The sequence below is a fragment of the Ovis aries genome, chromosome 2, assembly GCF_016772045.2.
Source record: "Ovis aries strain OAR_USU_Benz2616 breed Rambouillet chromosome 2, ARS-UI_Ramb_v3.0, whole genome shotgun sequence".
NCBI classification, from domain to species: Eukaryota; Metazoa; Chordata; class Mammalia; order Artiodactyla; family Bovidae; genus Ovis; species Ovis aries.
Genome location: NC_056055.1, coordinates 10,832,458 through 10,854,243, shown reverse-complemented (window position 1 = coordinate 10,854,243; position 21,786 = coordinate 10,832,458). Strand labels below are relative to the sequence as shown.

The 21,786-nt window shown below is 48.3% G+C and overlaps 1 protein-coding gene across 7 annotated transcripts in view; it reads left to right on the top strand.

Annotated features, from left to right (window-relative positions):
• Positions 1-18,813, top strand: part of SNX30 (sorting nexin family member 30) — a 109,191-nt gene extending 90,378 nt beyond the window's left edge. For 6 of the 7 annotated variants that reach the window (XM_042242884.2, XM_042242883.2, XM_027964110.3 and 3 more), the window contains 3 exons: positions 1,112-1,198; positions 8,926-9,078; positions 12,662-18,813. In XM_042242884.2, the coding sequence (XP_042098818.1) occupies positions 1,112-1,198; positions 8,926-9,078; positions 12,662-12,721 (300 nt within the window). In that variant the 3' untranslated portion in view covers positions 12,722-18,813. The remainder of the gene's footprint in view (positions 1-1,111; positions 1,199-8,925; positions 9,079-12,661) is intronic. The other variant, XM_042242882.2, reaches the window with a different exon arrangement.
• The last annotated feature ends 2,973 nt before the right edge of the window (positions 18,814-21,786 follow it).

The window sequence follows — 21,786 nt, the reverse complement described above, 5'->3', positions numbered from 1 at the left end:
CCGTGACTCAGTCACTCATCACATTTCAGCACATTGTACAGCTGAAGGTGTCCACTGCGGTGGCCGAGGAACGGCCCCATCCCACCGGACCCCATGCTCTGCTGGAGAACGGGAGATTAGAAACTCAGAGATTAGAAACTTCTGAGTCAGTGGCAAAGAAAGTTCTTGTTACTCTTGGTTTGCCACTTGTGGTTCTACTAAAAGAAGAAAAAGAAACCTTTGGATGAAACATGCTTTTCTAGAAGGTTGACTGTAAGCTTTGTTCTATCTGTTGGGGTCTGAGCGGCAGAGACAGAGGGAGGCGCCCAGGGCATAAGTTTAGGGACTCACACTTAGGTGCCAGCCTTGAACTTGCACAGACCCAGGACTGAGTGTCTCCTTAGAGTTTGCATCCTGGGCGCCTGGCTTGCCTCCCCCTAGTCCTGCCCAGGCTGGCCCCTCTGCCCATCCAGCGCTGCGTCTGGCAGTCTCCCCTTGTGGTCGCAGGGCTTCTGGCCTCACCCGTGGCTCTTTGAGCACGAGCAGCCTCGTTCCACATCCACACATCTCCCATAGACAGACTCCCTCAGGTCCGAGCTGTGTATCTTTGCTCTTCAGGTACCCGACCCAGAGTGGAGGACAGATACGTGGCTAATAGTGGATCACTGAGTGGATCAGTCCACCAGGGGGCAACTCGATGAATTAAAGAGACAAGAACTCTCCTGACTTAGACTTTTCCATTAACAGTTCAGACAGCATCCCACCTTGGCACCTGCCAGGCTCCATGGCCTGGCACAGCTGAGGTCTCTGTGCACAGGGGGCTGAGGGTCCCCTCATCCACATACCTGTGGGTTGGGCACCGCTCCCCCCACCCACCCTTCCCTGAGATTCTGTGACTTTGAGCATCAGGCTGAGTTACTGCACTGGAAAGCTCCATCTCTAAGCATGGTTCTCCACTCCCTCCTCCACCGGCTCTCTCCGGAGCCCATGTCAGCCACGACCAGGCAGTCCTAGGAACAGAGCCCGTGTCAGCTGTGGCCAGACCATCCTAGGAGCTTGTGGCGGTGGCTTGGGCAGGTACGGGGTGCAGAAGCAGTGGGTGTCCTCACGCTTCCCTTTCTCCCGCCCACAGAGCGTGCTGAAGAAGAGGGACCAAGTGCAAGCTGAGTACGAAGCCAAACTGGAAGCTGTGGCTCTGAGGAAGGAAGAGCGGCCCAAGGTCAGGGGAACCCCTGGGGCGGGCGGGCTGTGCCACCCCACAGCTGTGCCAGGTGAATTCATGTCCCTTGATCGGTATGACCAAAGTGACCAGTGCCAGCTGGCTGGGGTTGATGCTGTTCTTTTCCTCTTTTTGCTCCCTTTTATGTCTGATGTACATTGAGGGGTTGAGCTTATTCTTACTGTTTCCTGGTTTTTTTTTGTTTTGTTTTGTTTTGTTTTTTGAGGTTTCCAGCTCCGCGATTCAGAGGCAGTTCCCATCTATGAAATGGGACTGAGGAGAAAGGAGGACAGTCTAGATCAGTGTTCTCAAAACTGTAACCCACCCAAAAGCACAGAAGCCAAGAGGCACACTGTTAAAATGCTGTGTGCCCAGCCACCCTTTGCCTGGAGCTGCCGGTCCCGCTGACTAGCTCCAAGCCGCTCCTCTGATTTTCTGGAACACAGTGCAGCCTGCTGAGCCCACATCTCAGTCTCATTTAAAAGAATGACAAGGGATACTGTATGTAAAAATCTCACTCTTAACAATTTAGCTTCTAAATATAAGTACAGAAGTCACTTTTCCTGGCAAGGGATGGAAGGAGAGACAAGAAGTTCTGCCACTAGCCCAGCTTGGAAGCTGAAAATCCTGTGTTTAAGAGATGTCACTTAAATAGTTCTATCAGCTGTCCTACCTACTCAGCACCCAGTGCAAGCTTTCTCAGAAACTGGTCTTTTGGTAGCTGTTCAGCCCAATTTGGGATGGCGCCTTACCACAGACAGGAACTAAAGGGTATGAGTAATAGGCCGAACTGGCTGCCTGCGGGTCACACCCACCTGGGAGCAGAGGAAGCTGCTGTTTCTGGCTCCCACGTTCCACCCAGCTAAGCTGTGGGGCTCGGGCCTCGTGCTGTGCCCTTTGTGCCGGCCTGGGTGAAATCTTGGGTGTTGAAATCTTCCTGCTGCTGTCGCCCTCACTTCCCTGGAGCATCACTCGCTCACCCATCTGACTCAGTCTCTTGGCCACAAGAGTTCTTCCAAGAGGGGGAAGGGTTTCTTTCCAATCTGGAGGTTCCAAACATTCCCACACCCTAAGCACAGCGTCGAGGGGGCCGGGGGGAGGGCGCAGTGTCTGTCTTCCCTCTGTTTTGTGGGATTCTGAACCACTCCAAAGTGAAGTTGCTTCTCGTATAGCAATGGTGATATTTAACAAAGCAGGTAAGTGTAATCAACAGTGGGGTCAGCTGAAATTGTGTCTCCAGTTTGGGGTCTGGGGCAGCCGCTGCTTTGGTGGACCATAGAGGGCTTGGTTGGCGGCCTGTTCAATCAACCACCGCTTGGTAGATGGAGCCCAGGCTTGGAATCAGATGGCCCTGGGTTTGAATCCCCACTCTGTCCCCAGCCTCTGTGGGATTCATCCATGTGATTGCTGTGAAGATGGGAGAATCAGTCGAGTGTCTGATGCAATAACAGATGCTGTGCTGGTGGGTCCTCTATTGTCCAGACTGGCTCCGCATTGCCTCTAGTGGGAGTGCTGAACGAGAGCTTCGTTTTCTAGGTTTGTTGGCCACTTTTTTTTTTTTTTAATTATTAATTTTTTTTTTCCTGAGTGCAGTGTTGGGGGCAATGTTTCCTTGTGTCCCAAAGTGTCCCCTGCATCCCCACGCCTCCCAGATGTCTATAGCAACAGAGAGACAGCTGCTGTGGGAAATTGAGTAGCTTAAGGTTTGGCTGTGTTCTGTTTAATGTCTTATGTTTGAGCTTCACTTTCCAGAGCTGCTGTTGGTGAGAAAAGAGCCAGGCTTTCAGGAAGTGGGTCAGGGCTGATGTTCCCCCAGGACTCAACAGGCTCTACTGTTGGTGACTGTCATGGGAACAAGACTGCTCACAGGTCCATCCCAGGGCTGCAGGCAAGGAAAGGACTCCCACCCGAAGACGGGAGGTTCTCACAGGGAGGTTGGGGTCTGGGCTGGAAAACAGAAGATCTGCGGGAGTCTGGGGGCTGACTTCCTTTTGAGTCTTGAAAGGTTGCTCTGAAGAGTGAGGCAAAGTTGATTTTATGTGAAGCCAAGGAGAGGTGTTGAAAACTGACCACTTCTTTGTAACCCAGCAGAAGGGGTTGGCCTCTTGGGTCTCAGTGTCCCTCACTGGGATTTCACAGGGGAGTGGATGCCTTTGGACAGAGGGCTGAGCCCTGTGACTCCGGCTGTTGGCCAGGTGGATGGGGAGCCCGGTGGCTGCGGCTTCTTGGCATGTGCTGTGCTGGAGGCAGGCAGTAATGAGGCCTCTGGAACGGAGGGAAAATGTTTGTATCGTAAAATTTAAAGATTGCTGTGGTTTTAGGTGAAGGAAAGTCCACAGACCCTGAGGTGGTTTATTCTCAGGCAAGTGGAGCTTTGATTGTGCAGACTCGGCTTCCTTATTTTAATTTTGATTTTAATTTGGAGAAATGAAAGGCTCTGAGCAGGGAGGGAGCTGGCTGCTTTTTGCTGCCTCTGTCAAGACCATGGACTTAGGGAAATCTGAGAATTTGCCCTTCCTTAGAAGCTATCAAAGGGATGCTATCAAAGCTACTAGTGGAAACAGAGGGGGCCCAAGGAATTGCATTGAAAACTGGTCAGCAAGCATGCACACTCTAATGTGGACTCCTGTGGGGGCAAACCCCAGGAGACCAGGCACATTGTATTCTGCGTTTGATTCTCTACAAATGCTTATATAGTCACATGTTGATTCAAAAAATTAAAAAAGGGATGCCAAGAGAGAATGTTTTATGAAAGGTTAAAAGAAAAAGAGGGGCTGTTTCAGGCCCCGACCTACTGAAGCCTGGTACTGGATCCTTCCAGAGGCTGTTGGAAGTGGGTAGCACCATCATGGGTGGAGGCGTGTGGCGCGACTGAGGTGGATGGGGCAGAAGGCTAGATGTGCGCTTCTCAGGGTGAGCAAGGGTGAGGAGGGGAGTGAGTGCTCGAGGCCACTTGGACGAGCCTCTCAAGGGCGGTGGACCTTTACAAATTCTTAGAACCACCAGAATGGTGAACATTCTGGAATGAAGGGGATGTGGCAGTGGGTAGCAAGAACTCCAGTTCTGAAATAGCAGCTAGAGACAGGGGGACTTCTGAATACGGAGCTTCCATAGGCCTGAGAGTTCCGCAGGAGTATCTGCTGTTTCCAGATACCTCTGGTGAGTGAGGAGAGGCGCGCCTGATGACTCCCAGTTCTCTCCACAGGAGCCGTGACCTCAGCCTGGTTTAGGAAGCCAGAGTAACCCACCACAGCAGGGCAGGGCTCTGGCACCTCCGTTGTTTAATTCCAACAACAGCCTTCTATCAATGCGGTTCCCACCTTACAGATGAGCAGCCAGGGCTCAGGGGACCTATGTGACCCACCCACAAAAGCTCAGATATGGTGGAGCTGGAATTGGACCCCCGATATGTCTGGTGTCCAAGCTGGAGCCCTTTATCCCCACTGCGAGGGCTCGCAGCAACCTTTGCTTCATGCTTTTGGAAGATGTGTGGCTGATGCTGGAGGGACTGGTGGGGAGAACCTGGGCCTGCCTTTGGCTTTTCATTCTATGTCTGCCCGTCCATTCAGCCATCACGCATGTGAGCCCAGGGCTCCTCTCTCCTCAGTGTCCGCTCTCCACACATCTTGGGTGCTCACTTTTCCCTTCTCACCAGCCATTCTCTGAAGTTTGCCTCTTTTTTTCTATTTTTTTGAAGCATTCTTACTGAATATTTGCCAAATTCAGTAGCCTCTTCTCAAACTTTACCCTGCCTCAGTGTTTTCTCAACTTCTCTTCCATCTCACAGGTCACATAGAAAATGAAAATATTTGTATGGAACATTGGGATTGAGGACCAGATTGCTTGAAACTGGAGGTGGCCAGCTCTGACTTCCTCGGGGGCTGGGGGGACCAGTATTGCTGTCGTTCACACGGCGCCAGTTAGGAAGCTCTGCCCGTTTTTCAGTTAGCAGCATGTGACTGAGAAGACACCTGTCTCGAATTGACTCTGTCCTTGGTCCTGGCACCTGTCCCCCAGCAACCATGAGTCCCCTCTCCCCCCCAGTACTGGGGTCATGTCTGCCTTATGTAATCTTTGAGGACTTTATTAACCTACTGTCATCATGGGAACAGATAATATGATGTCTCCAGCCTACCTCTGAGAAGAACACTTAGAGATTTATATGTAGGGCCGAGCAATGCCTGTTTCATGGAAAGAGCTCAGTGATACGTTTCTCAGTGAATGCTGAGTGAGCTCACGTTCCCGCCCTGCTCTCTAACACAGATATATGCTTTATCTCATCCTGTGTTACCCTTCCCCCTCCACTCCATAACTCATATCCTGTAATGGAACTTCTCATGAGAGTTAGGGGAACCAATATGGAGAATGCAGCCTTGTCCTCTCTTCAGAAATTTTGGTCTCACGAGGTCTTATCTGGGGCTTCCCAGGTGGCTCAGTGGTGAAGAACCTGCCAGTGCAGGAGGCAGGGGAGATGCAGGTTTGATCCCTGGGTTGGGACGATTCCCTAGGGAAGGAAATAGCAACCCTCTCCAGTATTCTTGCCAGGATAATCCCATAAACAGAATACAATCCACGGAGTCATGAAAGAGTTGTACCTGACTTAGCAACTAAATAACAGCGAAGTCTCTGGAGACTTTTTTGTCCTTCTTGGTAGGTTGTGAACAGCAGCACCCAACCATTAGCATTAGATATTTCCATCTGTAACCCCTCCAGACAATACCTCTAAGAGTACCTCAGTCAAAAAAATCAAAACTCTGAGATAAGAGGGAATGCTGGTTGTTGCTCATGGGTAAATTGAGACATCATCCAGAAAGAAACAAAAATGAGAGGAACACAAGCCCCAGTGGCCCTCCTCTCCATAAAGTTGGGCAATTCAGTAGCTGGTTACTTCAGAGTACAGCTCACCTCTTAACACAAGATTGCTGTTATTCCCTTCTTTTTAGCTCGCACTCCCCTCGCCTCCTCCATCCTTGCGCTTCTGTGGCTCTGCTCTCTCTGACTTGTTTCCTGCTTCTGTGTCCAGGCTTCTTAATAACTTTTGCCAACTCCTCGAGTAACCCTGCGCATGTGGGTCCTTCCATGAGTTCTGTTCTCTGCCAGTTGGGGTTCTCTCTCTCTCTCTGTCTTTGGGGGTCTGTGGCCTGTGAGCCATTCCTGAGGTGGCTCCAGGGGTTGTCTCGCCTCTCATCACTTGTCTGTCCTCTGGAGTCACAGGTCCCCACTTCTACCATCTTTCTTTTAACACTCGTTTGGCTGGGTCTTAGTTGTAGCACGTGGGATCTCTTGCCAGGTCATGTGGGATGCTTTCTTGGAGTACATGGGCTCTCTAGTTGTGGGGTGCAGGCTTAGTTGCTCCTTAGCATGTAGGCTCTTAGTTCCTGGACCAGGGGTTGAACCCAACGTCCTGCGTTGCAAGGTGAACTCCCCACTGTAACACTGGGGAAGTCCCTCCATCTTCTGCTAGGTGTCGCCTCAGTGGTATCCTCCCCTCTCCCGCATCCACGTTGTCCTCAGTCTCCAGCTCCTCCTCACAGTGTGCGAGTCACAGGCTCCGAGTGAAGTGAAAGCACGTGAACCATCTCCCCTCCATGTCCAGCCATGTTTGTTTTCTTTCTGCCTCGACTCTGGGAGACTTGAGACAAGATCTGCCTGCTGAGACCTAAGCCCTTTCATGTCCCCTCTGTGCCCCGTGTGGAGTATGTTGGGAGAATGATAAGCTAAAAACATTTCCCACACTGAGGCTCGGGCAGCCATACAGTCTAGAGCTTCCATTCCCAGACCAGACCCAGGAATCTTTCCTAGGCGAGCGCTCCCTGGAATCAGAGCGCCTGCCCACCTCTTCTCACTGTGTCTGGGAAGTCTTCCTTTCAGAGCTTGGCTTTCCTCCTTGCTGCCGCAGTTTTGTTAAGCAAACAGGATGTTGTTTCTGGACACTTTTCCCCAGATACTATAGTTAGCAGTGGTCGCAAGAGGAATAAGGGAAGTGGACTGTGCCTCCCGGGAGGGCGGGGAGGCTAGGCCTGGTTTGCTGGGTGGAGGCTGGTTCCCAGGATGTTTGCCAGGGATGCTCTGCAGACTTTGCAGACGCAAAGTCAGGCAGTATTGTTTTTACTTCAGTTTCCCCCGGGGTGGCCAACAGTAACAGGTGAATCAGCAGGGAAAGGCAAAAGTGACTTCAGTTCTGGCATCAGAAGATAAAAATCAAGTCCTTTTAAAAATTTCCTCCAGGAATATAAGTGCTTTAGAGGACACTCACCCTGGCCCTTAAAAGTTCCTCACTTGTTTTGTTTTGCTGAGTAACTTGCAGGATCTTAGTTCCCCAATCAGGAATTGAATCTGAGCCCAGTGAAAGTACGGACTATCAGTGCCCTAATCACTGGACCATCAGGGAATCCCCCAAGTTTCTTTTCTTTCAGTTGCCTTTTCTTTTCAGTTGTTCTATATCTTCTTCTCTCACTCATCCTCGTCTCTCCCAGGATAGTTTCCATGCCAGGCAACACTTGAATTCCCTCGCCTGAGTGGCTTCCCTTCCCCTGCCCTTGTATACTTCAGCCATGGCCAAGTGCCCTCAGCACTTTGGAAACCCTGAAGGAGTCAACTTCCCCAGGCTTGGGCTTGTTTCTGGGCTCCTTGCCCATAATGTCTGAGTATAAAACTTCCATGGTTGGTAGAGATTGACCTTGATGGTTACATTTGGGATCAGAGGCCCCAGCACACAAAATGTACAAGGCCTCACTTGTTTTGGGAAAGCATTTGGTAGGTGACTGTGTGATGCAGCTTTGGGCAGGTTGCCTCCCTGCCCCAAACCCCCTGACCACCATCAAAGTCCAGTGGAGCCTCTTGAGTTAGGAGAGAAGCCAGCTTTATGTTTTGGGTACCAGGGTTACCATTTCCCATTACCTTCTTATAATATTGGGTGTTTTCTTTCCAACTATACTGGAACTATACTATCCAGCTATCTACACCCAACAATATTGGGTGTAGAGTGGGTGAAACTCACCAAAGCAAAGTGAAAGTTGTGAAATTCAGGCAACCTAGTTCTGTTTTGAGAAAGTCTTCCAAACTTCCTTAAGGAAAACTAGAACCAGCCTGCTGTATATTTCTTCTTTGAATTTCATGGTTTATGGCATGCATAAACAACTTGCCTTCCATTTTCCCCAGAATTGCCCAGTTTTGACTCTTTATTTTTGATTATCTGCTATCTGAGAGTGCATGGATAAGTATCCAGCTGATTTGTAAAGTGGCCAATTGTCTTCTTCTTGCAGTGAATTATCTGGCTAATGAGAAACGTCACGGGTAATGGGACAGTTCATATGATGTGAAAACACTGATTTTCTTCTTTCAGTATGGGGCATGGGAGAATAGCAAGGCAGTGCCAAACACTCACAAAGCCTACATACACTTTCACTTATAGATGGGTAACTCCTAAAAGGAACAAAAGACAGATGACTCTGAATCACAGTGTTTCTTCTTCCTGTTTGTAAACAGGCAGGTGTTTCCCCCATGAGTCACTGTTTAGCTTGGATGGGTTTGAAAATTTGGGTCAGGGATGGCACTTTTCAGAATTCCTTTTTTCACTTGGAAACCCAAGGCTATGCCTGCACCTCCAGAGGAGGGAATGTGTTCGTGGCATTAGAAGGCAGTAATCTGGCCTCTCACAAACATGAACCCGGGCATGAGGTCCTTGTTATACATACAGAGCTCTCATGTACGCACTCCCCTCCCAGGTCCCAGCAGATGTGGAGAAGTGTCAGGATCGGATGGAGTGTTTCAACGCTGATCTGAAAGCCGACATGGAGAGGTGGCAGAACAACAAGAGACAGGACTTTCGGCAGCTGCTCATGGGAATGGCCGACAAGAACATCCAGTATTATGAGAAGGTAATGAGCTGATGATGAGACGACAGTCCTCCCCTTAATAGCCAGAGCCTCTGGTCAGGGCCTGCCAGAAGTCCGGAAGGATCCTGCCAGGCCCATCTCCTTCCCTTAATTTACGTGTTTAGTCTTAGTGAACCCCTTGTGTCCTCGCCCTGCCTCTGCTAGATGTGGTGCTGGGTTTGGAACCGGGGGCCCCCCTCAGGTGCCCACAGGGGTTTCACTTGCACACCCTGCTGATGAAACTGGTTTTACCCTCCAAGCCCTCTAGTTCTTCTAGCAGCTGCTTGCCAGTCAGGCCTGTAGCGCATGGATGCCCCCAGTTGATGGAGGCTCTGGGGCCCTGTCAGGCTGTTCTGGTTCTGCACCCAAGGGTTCTTCACATTTATTCTTCTATGGATGCCTTTGGTCATCTGGTGAAGAGACTCCTTATTAGAACACTATTTGTTTTTTAAAATAGACTTTAAAATACTGTTTTTAAATACCTAATACAAAAGGATATAGGATAACAAAGGAAAACTATTAACACTAAAAAACAATTTCTTTTCACGAGTCCCTTGATCTGTGGACTTCACGTTAAGCACCCTCAACACACACACACAGGCTTGACTCATCAAGCTGCAGCTGAATATCCTCAGTCAAGGTTTGCCCCTAGCACATCCAACTCTAGAGCATGGTTGCTAATGAATCCTAGTATTTCTTAAAAGCTTAATGAAGATGAAGAATGGCCCAGTCGTAATTCAACAAGTAACCTATAGACTTGAAATCAAGCTGGACAACCGTTAACTCAGCTACTCTCACCGCAATTCTAGAAACATGTCCTCGGCCCAAACTGGAGGAATCCATCTCCTTCAAATACATTGATGCTCTGGCCGTTGCTCAGAGGCAGCGTGTCTGCGTCTTAGTTTGGAGGAGGGTTAAGGGAAAAAGCCACGGAATGGCCCTTGCCTGCCAGGTCGAGGATGGACTGCTTCGGGGAGGGGGAGCGGCCGTCCTCCTTTCTTCGATACCTTTCTTCCAGACGCTCACTGTGTGTCTGAGTTGACATTGGGCTGGATGCTTTGCATATGTAAGCTTGCTAAATTTAAACTTAACCTTGACCATAACACTGTGACGTGGGTTTTAGAGGCTCTCAATTTAAAGCTGAAGACGTGGAAGCCCAGCAAGGTTTTAAAACTCTGCCCAAGGTCACACAACTTGTGAATGACTGAACTAGGGTCAGAGTTGGCTCCACTGGGTCCACAGGTCTGAGGATTCCCATGCACTATCAGTGAGGGGGACAGTCCTGCCTTCCCACAGGTGGAAAGATCGTTCCGGGTGCTGCCAAGGCTTCATTCCTCTGCTGACTGGGCCATTAGGTGGGGTGCCTCTCTCTGCCTTTGTTTCTTCATCTCTAAAATAGGAGTGATCCTTCTCCACTGAATGATGGTGAAGAAACACTGAAATGATGCCAGAGCACCTAGAATGTGCCTGGCGTGTGGTTGATGCGCAGTGAATGGGGCTTCCATCCCTCCCTCCCTCCCACCCTCACTGTCCCCCACCTTCCCACTGCACCAGGGCCGACTCAGCTGATGTCCCCTCCTCTTCTTGGTGATTAATTCCAGTGTTCCCAGGGCCCAGATCTCAAACCCAGGGCCTTTATCTGTGTCCTCCCACTATACCACAAACAGGGCCCCTGCCCTGGGGCCTCGTCTTGGCAGATGCTTTCTGTGTACTATCTGTGTACCTGGTTCCTTGTACACATCAATACACAGAGCAGCCGGACTCCTGCCATTCAGTTCAGTTCAGTCGCTCAGTCAAGTCTGACTCTTTGCGACCCCATGAATCGCAGCACGCCAGGCCTCCCTGTCCATCACCAACTCCCAGAGTTCACTCAAACTCATGTCCATTGAGTCGGTGATGCCATCTCCTCCTCTGTCGTCCTCTTCTCTTCCTGCCCCCAATCCCTCCCAACATCAGAGTATTTTCCAATGAGTCAACTCTTCGCATGAGGTGGCCAAAGTATTGGAGTTTCAGCTTTAGCCATCAGTCCTTCCAATAAGGACCCCTTGTCTAGTGGTAAGTGAAAGGAAAAGTCACGTCCTACTCTTTGCAACCCTATGGACCATACAGTCCATGGACTTCTCTAGGCAAGAATACTGGAGTGGGTAGCCTTTCCTTTCTCCAGGGGATCTTCCCAACCCAGGAATCAAACCCAGGTCTCCCACATTGCAAGTGGATTCTTTACCAGCTGAGCCACAAGGGAAGCCCAAGAATACTCAAGTGGGTAGCCTATCCCTTCTCCAGCAGATATTCCTGACCCAGGAATTGAACTGGGGTCTCCTGCATTGTAGGCAGATTCTTTACCAATTGAGCTATCAGGAAAGCCCCTGTCTAGTGGAGGAGACACGTTAATTCAAGAATACCACCTCTTCAGAGAGATGCAGGCCCTCCAGGAAAAGAACAGAAAGCTGGGAGAAAAGTTGAGGGAGGCATCATTCAGATCAGGATGGAAGGGGCAAGCAGAGTGGGCAGGAAAGGCCAGTCTGAGGACACAACTTTTAACCTGAGTCACAGAGACAAAGAACAAGTATTCCAGGCAAAGGGAGCAACATATGTAAGGGTCCTGGGGTGGGAAAAAGCTTGAGCATCTGGCCAGTATTTCACTTGGTAAAGAAAGCTCATATTTAGTTGGTTCATTTGTATTGTTTGAATTTTTTTGCAGTGAAAATGTTTCCATGTAATAGTTGTATAATAAAATATATTTTTTAAATGCTAAAAAGGGAAGAAAGCAAGCAGGCAAGCTGGTATGGCCTTGGTCCCCATCACTGACATAGAACCTTCCAAATGAGAGATGATGGCAGAGGTAGAGAGCGGGACCCAGGATGCCGCGGACCCCACTCTGGGTCTCTCTCTGACAGCAAGTTCCTTGAGGCTCCCCAGGCCCCCTTCTGTAGGGTAGGGTCTGAGTCCAGCTTCTCCAGCTTCAGAGTCACCAAGGAAGGAAGCGGTGAGCCATCCACCACTCCTTCCCCCGGCTTGACTTGGGATGTGTGTCTCCTTGGAGATGTGTGTCTCCTCCTCCCCAGTGACTCAGCACAAAGTCCTGCTTCACCCCGGTGCTGCCTCTCAGGAAGGCCTTGTGTAGTTCTCCACCTCAGATCCAAGGTGGCTGAACGAGAGCCCCCCGAGTCACACGTCTGGCCCATTCCAAGATGGTTTCTACCTCCCACCCACACGTGGAGCAGTGTCTCCACCCCGGATAGGAAGCTGGGGCCTCACCAAGGGTTTGCAGCCTGCCTCTCTCTTCTGCTTTTGAAAGGGAGGGGATTTCTTTCGGTGAGTACCTTTCCACTCACTGGGATGAGCTTTACAGATAGTTCATTTAGGCTTCGTAGAGACATTGCTGTCTCTCACAGAGATGGGGGAGGAGGATGTAGTCAAAACAAACACCTGTTGCCTCCCTTCTTTCTACTAGCTCTGAATAACCCGTGTAGGGCGTCATTAGACAAAGGTGACCCAGCAGGATTGACTGTGGGAGGGTAGCTCACAGCTGACCCTGAGATCTGCATCTCCACGCTGATGCGCTGTGTGTGTGATGTCATTCCAGTGCCTCTTGGCGTGGGAGTCGATCATCCCGCTACTGCAGGAGAAGCAAGAGGCCAAGTAAGCTCCTTCTTGGACCGAGACTCTCCTACCTGCGCAGGGCCTGGCCGCCGCCCCGGAACGTCCCTGCGGTGCCGGACACGCGGCAGCGAGAAAACAGCCGCAGCAGCATCTCTCCTCGGTGTACTCCTTTCCCTCCCCCTCCCCCGCCTCTGTCCGACAGTTGTTTTCCATGAGTATTTATTCCTTGGTGGAGTCCGTAAAGGGCTGTCGTCATCTCTCGGCGGAAGAAGCGTGCCTCCGTGGTGTGAAGGAACCTGCTCAGTGGGACACTATGAAGATTTGAAACTGAGGGGCACGTCAGCCCTCAGCTGACATTCTGACATCTCTTTACAGTCCCCTCTCTGGGGCCAGCAGAGTTGCCTGCTGAGGAGGAGAGCCGGGTCCTGCTCCGCAAGGCCGTGGGGAAGGCATGAGCAGGAGGCGGCGCTTGCTTTCTGTGGACGCCCGGCCACTCTGACATTGGCCTCCACGGGCCTTGACTCGTCTCGGCCTGGAAGGTGGTGTCGGCGCCTCCAGGAAAAGCCCTTAATGTACAGTGGTCTGTGTGGCTCTGAGTGTGGCCTGCTGCCTGCCCGTCACGAGTGACACCTGTGTTACGGTTTCCGGTTTGTGTGGGACCGCTTAAATCAGTGTCTTGGTGCATCCACGCTAGAGCCAGCCAGCCAGCGTCCTTGTCCTTATGCCGATGCCTTGGGAAGTGGAGGGAGCAGTGTTCCCCAAACTCGTTTTCTGACACTAAAATGTAGTAGATTGGGAACTGTTTTATGTAAAATGAAAAAAAAGGGTGCATTTTTCTCTGTGACATTCTTCACCGTTCTTTTGCTGTTAAATGTCATCAGGGTAGAGAGACAGGCCTGAGAGGGGTCGGTCATCTGTTGTCTTGAAGTCAGAATAACTCTGAGTTGTTGAGAGTTGCTGAGGTCAGTGGGCGTATACCAAGCCCCACCTCCCGTGTCCACTTTGTGCAATTTGCCTTTACCTCACCAAAAATTGCTAGTGTAATGTTTCCTCCTCTGTCCACTGAACGTTTGGGCAAGCTCTGGGGGAGAGGCTGGCGTGTTCTTAGGATACAGTGAAGGTTTGTAAACTCTAGTGTGAATGAATGCTCCACATGAAGTGCTTTAACTTTGCTGTTTCCTAGTCAGAAAGAAGAGCCCGCATCCAGATGGGCCTCGAAGATGACATGTGTGACAGCAGACTCTTTGCTTTCTAGTTAAGCTCACATCTCCTCCTGGCTCCATTTGAAGCCTTCATTTCAGACTCTTAACAGGTTTCCTTTTCCAGTGTGTCAACACAAAATAGACAAAAAGGATCTCTTCCTCCAGCTTATTATCTTTCCCCTCTTGAAGTGAAACTACCTATGTCATGTTTGTGTTCTTTCGTCTGTGGCTCATCTCTTTAAAATTACAAATCTGAGCCTCAAATAAGCGGTAGTATTATTTTTGTCTGTCTGTTTGTTTGTTTTTAATGAAACAGCTGTGCTGAGACCCTGCTGTGTTTGCAAGTGAACCTGCAAATACTGGTCAGCATGCAACCTCCTGAGGCCTCTGCATCCTGCTTCCAGCTGCAGAGTTGATCTTGGGGTAGCCGTGGCTGTGATGCTGGTGGGGCAGCCATTGGACAGCCCGGAAGAGTTTGGTTTTGTTTTCATCATGTTTGAAAAAGTCATGGTTTAAGGGATAATTTGTGTGTCAGTTGGTACTTTCGTGCACTGTTAGACCCCGTTCACGCCATTTTAAAATCCTCTGATGTGAATCTTCCGTTTGGTACAATTAGAGATGATTCAGTGGAGAAAAAGGGTAAGAAGAGTTCACTGACCCCGAGTGGTGAGTCAGTGTTGCATTCTACCTCTAAACCATCCTGTTGGTGTGGCTGTGGTGGTGGGGTCCAGCCTGACAGCTTGCTGGTAGAATCGGGGCGTGTATCTGATAGTGGATTGATGGCCTTCTGTGGATATTTGGCAGAAGACACTAGACTGTCCCAGAGGTGAACAAACGTGCGAAGTCTTGCCTGGTGGAACGTATGCTTTAAAAATGTCTGGCATGACGAGTGCTTGGGAGGAGCCATGGAAGGAGTTACGGGAAGACGAGACTCTAGTTTGCTGCTACTGGCCAGAGCCCAGGGACGTTCCCGTGGGAGGTCAGTTGGGCAAGAAGGCAGCCCTTCAGAAGAAACCCATCAGGTTCCTTGCTGGGACGTATGGAGATAAGTGGGGTACACAGTCATCCTCTTACATGATTGGAGGCAGAAGACTGGTTCTGAAGCATTGCAGGCATCTTGGGCTTCTGTCTTTCTCTGTTTATGTGGTCCCTCAGTGAAGTGCCTGTACTTTTAAGCCTCCGGGGAGAACTGGAATGAGGCAAACCAACCTCCAGCATGCCACTGTTAGCAGAGCTTGGAGGACCAGGGTACCTTGCAGCCTTCCTTGGAGGAGTGGTTGTTTCAGAAAATGAACCTTTGTCCCTTATTTCTGGCTGGCATTTGATGAGGTGAGGAGGCTGGCCCAGAAGGCAAGGGATAGTAGGCAGTGGTGGAGGCTCTCCAGCCCTTTGCATCCCCAAGGGCCCCACCATGGAAGGTCCGCAGCCCCAAGCATTCACCTCTTTATCTCCATCATCACAAAGGTGATTCCCCATGAGACCTCTGTGCCAAAGACGGCCTCCTGGTTCGTCACCCCATCCTTCATGGCTCCACAAAGTCGTGAATCACCAACTCCTCTCTTGTGTTTATTTTCTGGGAGAGGTTTGCTTCAGGCTGTGTCTTAACCTTAGACACATGTGGACAGGTTGAAGCTTGAGTACATGGCCGTGGAGTGGAAAGTCATCCCTGTTGACTGTCCCTGGGCTGGGGAAGTGGAAGGTTCCATTCACCTGAGTTAGAAGTCCAGGCTAGGGCAGAAGAAAGAGCTTGTAGAAACGGAGCGATTTTAGAAATGCAGATGAGGTTGAAGAGAGCAGTGGTGATTTATAGCATTTTAGGGATACTGCTCGTCCTTACCCCATGCTGGATTGCCAAGAAGGCTGTCAGCTACTGTGCTCAAAGCAAAGAACCTGCTCCTGCTCAGGCCAGGTTCGGGGTTGGGTTTTATCCTTTATTAAGGCTTAACAATGATTCCTCAGATAAGTGCGACTGTGGGCGTGACTGGCTTGTATTTCACTGCGCTGCTCAGTGAACCCACCACACACCTTCCTTTAGCTGAAATAACAAAACCCAGCACACCTCTAGGGATGGTGGTGGATGGAACCCAAGTATGTCTTCATGCCAAATTTCAGCCACACCCAGAGGGTGTCTTCCGTGTTGTTGACTTGAATGTGTTTTCTCAGTCGCCATCCACAACGGGGGGAGTTAAAAGGCACACGTGGCCCTCATTGCTTGCGAGGCTGCCATTTGTGTTGGGACGCCGGGCAGTTCAGTCTAGAGAAGGGAACCTGCCATGTGGCTGTCTGCACGTGGACTTGCTTTTGGGACAGCATCAGCCCAAGAGGCACTCGGAGTTTGTATGACTTGGCCCTGCCATTGACAGCATTCGAGTTGCAGGCACTTGATTCTGTTTCAACACTATTCACTGAGTCTCATGAGAGTCCTTCTCTGCCCTGTGTCCTGAGCAGATGAGAGTTGAAGGGAGAGCAAAGTCTAGACTAGCTCATCTTCTGAGCAGAAACAGCCCTTTAGAGCAGTCAGGATGGAGCCCATTTTCAAGCCATCCTGAGACCCAAACAGATGAGGCCAGTGTAGGTCTGTGTGTGGTCAGGGTAGGGCACGCCAGTGCTGATCCCTGCCGTCTCACTCACGGCCTGATGGTCTCATCATCAGGCTGGGATAACACAAAATTAGGTTGGGGTTTGCGTCTGCCTTCTCCCTTCCCAGAGTCCCCAAGGGGCCACCAGGTGGAGCACGCCCACGCACCCACTAACTCACTGTGGTCTCTCTTCTTCCCATGGCGTTTCCCTCAGATTTGCCTGCCACCCTCTGGGCCAGACCTACAGATGGAGCTGGGTGTGTTGGAGTTGTTCACCCCCTTGCAGTTTTGAATTCAGTGAATTTAAGAAACCTGATTTTTTCACCAGCCCACCCAGTAGGTGGCCAGCTTTTTAGGTTGAGGGTACCTGGTCTCCCCATGTTGCACAGATCAGAGCAGGCGCAAGGTTGTGAGTGTTAGAAAAGCTTTGGGGGAGGGGTGTTACAGGGGGTGTGACTGTTCTCTCAATCATATGAGTTTGAAATGTTCTCTGGATATGACTGTCTATGCCTTTCTCTGTGGCCAAAAAAAATGTTATCCAGGTAGTTTTTACTACCATAGATAGCCTGTAAATAAGTGCTTGGAAAAAATAACTAACAAACCAGTAAGATATTTGTTTCATTCATAAACATTGTGTATTTAGCACTTGAAAATCAACAAATCCAGACTTTTGGACATGCCACAGACTGTTAAATGCCTAACTGTACTTTTTGAGAATTTGTCAACACCTACTAATATGCCTTATTCTTCAACTACTGTTGTTCAGATTCTGGTTAGAAAAGAGTTTTTAGAGATGTAATCAGTTGTTCAGTTTAAACACTTGAGGCCTGACCTAGCCAGTCTTCATTCCTCTTAAAGAAACAAGCCAGAAAGTGAGGTTCATAATTAGGGCTGCCTTTTGGGAAGAGAAAGCTAAGTACTGCTATTGCCAAATGATATTTTTTGATAATGTCAGGAAATACAGGGACCACAAAACCTTTTTCGTTGTTGTTTGCAAGTGTGAAAGACGCATTTCGTGCCTTTTGGCACATATTTTATTGTAGAGGATATTATGGTATCAGCATCGACAAATCACAGATACAAAGAACTCTATAGATGATGACATATAAATGGTTTACCCCGATTCTGTAGAAGAGCTTTTTAAAAGATACTGTGGGGACCTAGAGGCAGCATATTTTACATAGAAATTCTCCACAGGTTGAAATGCCAAAAAACAAAGAACACATGGTGTTGACTCACAGAATTTGGTCCTTTGTCACAGAGTTTTCACTATTAATAAAAGCCAGTGATTGGGTATTGCACAGTGTACCTCTCCAGGCAGTGCAGCCCTCTCACCAGGTGATTCTGGGCTCCCTGGAGCCTGGGTGTGAGCAGGCAGCCCCTGCCAACACGGCTGTGTGACAGGCTGGCTCACACTCTCAGACCATCCCTCCAGTCGCAGGTGCTGCTGGAAGGAGGGAAGGGGAATCGCTTTTTCCCCAGTGGGGAATTGAGGAGGAGATAGTACACTGCAAGCAAAAACGTGACCCAGTGGGACAGAGTGAGGCCTGTGTCAGCTGGGCCCTTGTTGAATAACAAACCAGCATCTCCGAGCAGTCAGCGCCATTGCCCTGGGCACCCCCGCGGTTTGGTCCCGTCTTGTAGCGCCCTGTCCTCTGTCCCCGTGTGCCTGTTCCCTGATGTCTGTGTGTCGGGAATGTGTTCAGACATGAGGTACATCTGATATATTCCCATGAAATAAACTGCCAGCAAACTTTCTAACTTTTAACTGTTGGGGGCGGGGGGGAGGAAAAAACCAAACCTTTTTGCTTAGGTCATGTCCAAATTATCGACTGTTTATTATTTGAGAAATCATTCTTTACGTTTAAAATTTTAAAAGAAAATCCTTGAGGTATTGATGAAGTCCTCTGTGTAAATGTGTTCTCTTCTGTCCATGCTGGCATTAAGCCAAATCAAAAGCTGTGAAAAAAAAAAAAATGTGCTTGAGAATGTGTGTTGTAGATGAGAAAGTGGTTTACAGATCAAAGTCTTTGTTTCATGAAGCTACCAAACTTTAAAAAGAATGTCACTTTTTTTTTTTTTTTAATTACGGAACCCAGAGATTATTAAAAAAAAAAAAAATTCGTGTTGCATTTTTGATGCTGGCATGAGATTTTTGTCCACTTTTTTTTCATATCTGTGTAAAAAAAATTCTGTCCATTGTTTACTATGGGATTAGTATTACATTTCAAGGTAAAACAAATGAATTTGTATTGCTTGATAAAAACTATTAGCTTGTAAATTTTAAAAAGGTTTCTTTACCTCAATTAACTTAAAGTAATGGACCAATAAACCTATAAAAGATGCTTTCTTTACCTTGAGTCATGTTCCATTTGTACAGCTTTATAGTACAGAACCGGCATGACTCTTAATCCTATTTTCTCATTTTCTCTTAAGGAGGTATCTGTTTATAGGCAAGAATCAGGATATGCAAAGCAACAGGAAAAAAATACCAACTGTTTTATTCTTCATTTCTTATCCTCAATTTACCCTTTCCTACATCTTACAAGATGGTACTGATCTGAGAAGATGAAGAAACCACCTACTGTCCATCTGTAACTGTGATTGGCAGGAAGGCTGGCAGCCGGCCTAGGTAACTACATGAAGGATTTCTTCCCACTTTATCCTGTAGCAAAGCACAGTGTCATATTCTGAGTCAGAGCCAGTCATTGCCTATTTTTTTTTATTGCTATTTTTTAAAAAATCTGTAAAGAAAGGAGAAATATCTGTGGTTCTTTAGCGCATCTGAGTGTGTTGTAAGTCAGAGACCCCAATGCTCAGTTAAACTTACCTAATGATGGCCATGCACTGGAGCTAGACTTCTGGTGCTAAACTTGGCTTTTTGATAGTAGACATTAATAAGACTTCAGTCACACAGAATGAGGCAGGAAGGTGTGGGGTAAGAGATTTGAGATCAAGTCTTAGCTTTTCCACTTACTAGCTATGTAGCTTTGGGCAAGTGCCATCTTTCTGAAATTCAGCAATATTATCTTTGAAATGAAGACATGCCTTTCCTGAAGGGTGGCTGATAGAAACTAGCAATAATGTCTACAAAGCGCCCAAGTGTCTGCTGGGCCCTCCTTATGTCATAACCCTTATGGGAAGACTTATCCTATTACTTGTTCAAATCCAGCCAACTTAAATATCAGAGATGTTCCCATAAGAATCCTTCCTGTGTGCTTTACTGAAAATTTATGTATTGCCAGTTGAAAATTTTAAAGGGGGGATATATCATTTTTTAAAACTGTTTTCCTTTTAAGAAGATTATGAAAATAGTATGCTGGAGGATTGTAGTCAGACTGAAGGTCTGGGGAAATAGAAGGGAGTGGATGATTAAACAGGAAGTGATAGGAAGGGGATGGATTTCAGTGGTGAGGCGAGGATGCCTTGGTGATCTCCAGCCTGGGAGCTGGGAGATGATGCCATTTACGGAAACAGGAAATCAATCAGCAGAAAAACCATAAAAGATGGAGTAGGCTTAGATGGTGGGGTAGGAGAAGAATTTGGTTTGGACTTACATTTGAGGAGACCCAGGGGGAGGTGTTGACTAGATTGTTGGAAAGAGCATTCTGGTAGACTAGATTACCTGGGAGGGGAACCAAGGGCAGGACTTTGGGGTCCTCAGGAATTAGGGATCCTGGGACAGGTGGAGGGGGGCTCAGGGAAAGTTCAAAAGAGAAAAAGATCTCCACAGAGTTAAATAGTGGTTCCTAAGCTTGAGAACTTGTGAAAACACCAATTTGGGGGCCCCACCCCTAGAGTCTGATGGGTTAGGGTTAGGGTTGGTATGGTAATCTCTAGGTCTCAGATCAAATTAGAGAATTTGCTTTTCTAACAGGTTCCCATTGGATGTTGATGAAGCTGATCCAGGAACCACACTCTGAGAACTAATGGTTTATAACATCTGCTGGAAAGACCTGGAGAAAGACCTGGAAAGACCTGGTGACAGGTGTGGTTGAAAGAGAGTCAATACTATGGTGTTGTGAGCCCAGCTTAGGTGAACACCCACAGTTTATGGCAGGGTCAGTATGGACAAGTAAGGAAATTTTTCTAGATGTTGAGAGCAAGCAGGAATGGAGAAGCTAGTGATTAGATTCATTTAGGTTGGGGGACTGGTCAGGGGCTGGGGTGGAAGGCAAGGAGTCAAGAGGAATGAGCAAATTGATTAGAGTTTGCCTAGAGCGTGGCCTTGAACTCATTTTCCCCATCACACGTTCTCTGCTCCTGTTGCCTGTCTCAGCGAGGACCTGTGCCTCCCTTCGAGTTGCCTGAATCCCAAATCTGAATCATTCTTGCCTCCATCTGCCTCACTCTCTGCAGTTCATCCACTACCCACTCCTGCTGACCTCTAGCTTCCAAATATTCCCCCAAGTCTGTCTAACCTTTCTCCATCCTCATAGCTTCTTACCTAGTATCAGCCCACCATCACCTTCACCTGGATTCCTCAACAGGCCTCTCTGCTTGTCACTTTTCTGCAAGTCTTGCGCACTCCTTCCAAAGCCAGTTCCTTCTCAGTGCTGCCAAAGTCCTCTTTCTAATATACAGATGTAAGCATTCGACATTCTTGCCTAAAACCATTCAACAGCTATCCTAATTACTCTAAAGAGAAACTGATTCTTCCTTTTTAAAAAAAATTTTTATTGAAGTATAGTTGCTTTACAATGTTAATTTCTTCTGTACAGCAAAGTTACTCAATTATACACACACACATATATACTTTTTCATATTCTTTTCCATTATGATTTGTCCCAGGATATTGAATATAGTTCCTTGTGTTATACAGTAGGACCTTGTTGTTATCCATCCTATATATATAATAGTTTGCTAAACCCAAACTCCCATTCCTTCCCTCTTCTACACCACCCCGGCCGCCCTGCCTTGGCAGCCTCAAGTGTCTTCTCTGTATCTATGGGTCTGTTTTTGTTTCATAGATATGTTGATTTGAGTTGTATTTTAGATTCCACTTTGTAAGTGATATCGTATGGTATTTGTCTTCCTCTTTCTGACTTTGCTTAGTATGATAATCTCTAGGTCTATCCCTGTTGCTGCAAATGGCATTATTTCATTCTTGTTCATGGCTGATTAGCATTCCATTATATATATATGTACCACTTTCTTCATTCATCTGTCAATGGACCTCTCAGGCTTTTCCTTGTCTTGGCTATTGTAAATAGTGCTATGAATCTTTTTGAGTTATAGTTTTGTCTGGGTATATGCCCAGGAGTGGGATTACAGGATCATATGGCAACTCTAGTTTCTGAGGAGCCTCCATACTGTTCTTTATAGTG